The sequence below is a fragment of the Pan troglodytes genome, chromosome 20 (genome assembly GCF_028858775.2).
Source record: "Pan troglodytes isolate AG18354 chromosome 20, NHGRI_mPanTro3-v2.0_pri, whole genome shotgun sequence".
Classification (NCBI taxonomy): domain Eukaryota; kingdom Metazoa; phylum Chordata; class Mammalia; order Primates; family Hominidae; genus Pan; species Pan troglodytes.
The window spans coordinates 44,196,134-44,199,066 of record NC_072418.2 but is presented as its reverse complement, the minus strand read 5'-3'; the positions used below and the strand labels follow the sequence as shown (position 1 = coordinate 44,199,066).

General features: G+C 46.6%; 1 protein-coding gene across 1 annotated transcript; it reads right to left on the bottom strand.

Moving 5' to 3' along the window:
* Window positions 1–1,970: 1,970 nt before the first annotated feature.
* On the bottom strand, window positions 1,971–2,288 carry LOC468888 (large ribosomal subunit protein eL36-like). The gene has a single exon (XM_054673460.1). It carries the CDS (start codon window positions 2,286–2,288, stop codon window positions 1,992–1,994), a length of 297 nt encoding a protein of 98 aa, XP_054529435.1. The 3' UTR covers window positions 1,971–1,991.
* Window positions 2,289–2,933: the final 645 nt, after the last annotated feature.

Genomic DNA, 2,933 nt, shown 5'->3' with positions numbered 1-2,933 from the left:
TACAGGCGCATGCCACCAGACTGGGCTAATTTTTGTATTTTTTGTAGAGACGGGGTTTCACCATGTTGACCAGGCTGGTCTGGAACTCCTGGATACAAGTGATCCGCCCGCCTTGGCCTCCCAAAGTGCTGGGATTAAAGGCGTGGGCCTCTGTGCCCGGCCCTGTTTTACTCTTTTCCTGGTGCCTTTTTTTTTTTTTTGAATTGGAGTTTCGCTCTTGTTGCCCAGGCTGGAGTGCAATGGCGCGATCTCGGCTCACCGCAACCTCTGGCTCCCAGGTTAAAGGGATTCTCCTGCTTCAGCCTCTGAGTAGCTGGGATTACAGGCATGTGACACCACACCCAGCCAATTTTGTATTTTTAGTAGAGACGGGGTTTCTCCATGTTCGTCAGGCTGGTCTCGAACTCCCCATCTCAGGGATCTGCCGCCTTAGCCTCTCAAAGTTCTGGGATTACAGGCGTGAGCCACTGCGCCCAGCCCTTCCTGGTGTCTTTGATGAACTACATTTGAATGTAGTCCAATTTATCAATCTTTTCAGTAATGTTTGTGCTTTTTTGTGTCATTTTTAAGAACACTTTTTCTCCCTTGGGGGCATAAAGATACACTTCTAGATTATCTGTTAAAGCTTTTATTGTTTAGCTTTTCACATTGAGATATATGATCCATCTGGAATTAATATTTGATGTGATGTCAGGTAGGTTTCGAATTTCCTTTTTCCCCGTAAAGGTATTCAATGTCTCAGTCTCATTATGGAAAAGACCACCCTTTCCTCATGGTTCTGTAATACCATCCTTGGCATCAACCAGAAGTGGGTTCTTATTTTGGGCTGACTAATCTCTTCCATTGGTCTCTGCTCATGTTTGGGTAATTCTACACTGTCCTAATTACCATAGCTCCCTAGTAAGTTTGATATCAGGTAGAGTAAGTCCTCTTATTTAGTTTTTGTTTTTTCGGAGTCTTGCTCTGTCACCCAGGCTGGAGTGCAGTGGCGTGATTTCGGCTCAGTGCAACCTCTGCTTCCTGGGTTCAAGCGATTCTCGTGCCCTAGCCTCCCAGGTAGCTTGCATTACAGGCACCTGCCAGCATGCCTGGATAATTTTTGTATTTTTAGTAGAGATGGGGTTTCACCATGTTGGCTAAGCTGGTCTTGAACTCCTGACCCCAAGTGATCCACCCACCTTGGCCTCCTCAAGTGCTGGGATTACAGGCATGAGCCACTGTGCCTGGCTGCTATTTTATGTATGATTTTTACATCCAAGTTTGGTAGTGAGACTGGCCTGTAATTTTCGTTTCTTATATTGTCTTAGGCAGGTTTTGGCAATTAAGTTTCTGCCTGCCTTATAAAACTGTGCTTTTTCTATACCATAAAAGAGTTTATGTGAGATTGGCATTATTTCTTCCTTAGATATTTGGTAAATTTCACTAGTGAGTTATCATAAACATTGGAGGGAAGATATTTAATTTTAGACTTGATTTCTTTAATCATTTTAGTATTATTCATATTTATTGTTTCTCCTTGTGTCCATTTTGGCAAGTTGTATTTATTTTTCTTTCTTTCTTTTGTTTCTTTTTTTTGAGGTGGAGTCTCGCTCTGTTGCCCAGGCTGGAGTGCAGTGGTGCAATCTCGGCTCACTGCAATGTCTACCTCCTGGGTTCAAGCGATTCTCCTGTCTCAGCCTTCCAAGTAGCTGGGATTACAGGCGCCTGCCAACACGCCCGGCTAATTTTTTGTATTTTTAGTAGAGATGGGGTTTTGCCGTGTTGGCCAGGTTGGTCTTGAACTCCTGACCTTAGGTGATCCGCCCACCTCGGCCTTCCAAAGTGCAGGGATTACAGGAGTGAGCCACCGCACCTGGCCTATTTTTCTAAGGAATGTGTTCACTAATCTTCAAACTTTTGACATAAAATTGTTGCTGGTTTTTTTTTCTTTTTTCTTCCTGTCAAGCTGTTCTTTATTTCAGGGAGAGGGCAGGGGAGGGGGCTCAGTCTTTCTAGGCAGCAGCTTTCCTCATGGTGGCCAGCACCTTGCTCAGCTCCTTCCGCTTCCTCTTGGCGCGGATGTGCGTCCCCATCCTTTTCTTGATGAACTTGAGGGACCGTTTGTCCTTGGGGACCTTCAGCAACTCCATGGCGAGCCGCTTGTACGAGGCGAAGCTACACACCTCCCGGATCATGTCCCGCACAAACCTGGTGTGTTTGGTCAGACGCCCGGGGCGGCAGCTGTGCCTGGGCTTGCTCACGTCCTTGGTCACCTTGGGGCCCACGGCCACAGGGTCGCGCAGAGCCATGGCTGCTGCTCTCCAATGGCAGCCGTGGCGGAAGCGCTGGTATTCTTTAAGTTTATTTTTATTGAAAAATTTTCGGCCGGTCGCGGTGGCTCATGCCTGTAATCCCAGCACTTTGGGAGGCCGAGGCGGGCGGATCACGAGCTCAGGAATCCAGACCATCCTGGCTAACACGGTGAAACCCCTGTCTCTAAAAATGCAAAAAAAAATTAGCCGGTCGTGGTGGCGGCCGGCGCCTGTAGTCCCAGCTACTCGGGAGGCTGAGGCAGGAGAATGGCGTGAACCCCGAGAGGTGGAGCTTGCAGTGAGCCGAGATCGCGCCACTGCACTCCAGCCTGGGCGACAGAGCGAGACTCCGTCTCAAAAAAAAAAAGAAAAAAAGAAAAACTTTCATTGTCTACCCCCCTGGTGATGCAAGCTTGGAGAAAATGTGTTCACATAATTAAATAGATGGGAATCCAAAGAATATCAGTATAGCAATGTCCCTTAATTCTTTTAACTCCTTCTAAGCTATATGCCAAAAATCAATGGTCACCTATCTTCAAAATATAGTTGAATGACTCCTCAGCTGGCAATTGCTCTGGGTCCTCTTCTAGTTTTGTTGACTGCAAAGTATTGAAAGTAAAACATTGAAAAGCAAAGACTTGT

Excerpts from the sequence above, each read along its gene's own strand:
- LOC468888 (XM_054673460.1), bottom strand. The coding sequence starts at position 2,288 with ATGGCTCTGCGCGACCCTGTGGCCGTGGGCCCCAAGGTGACCAAGGAC.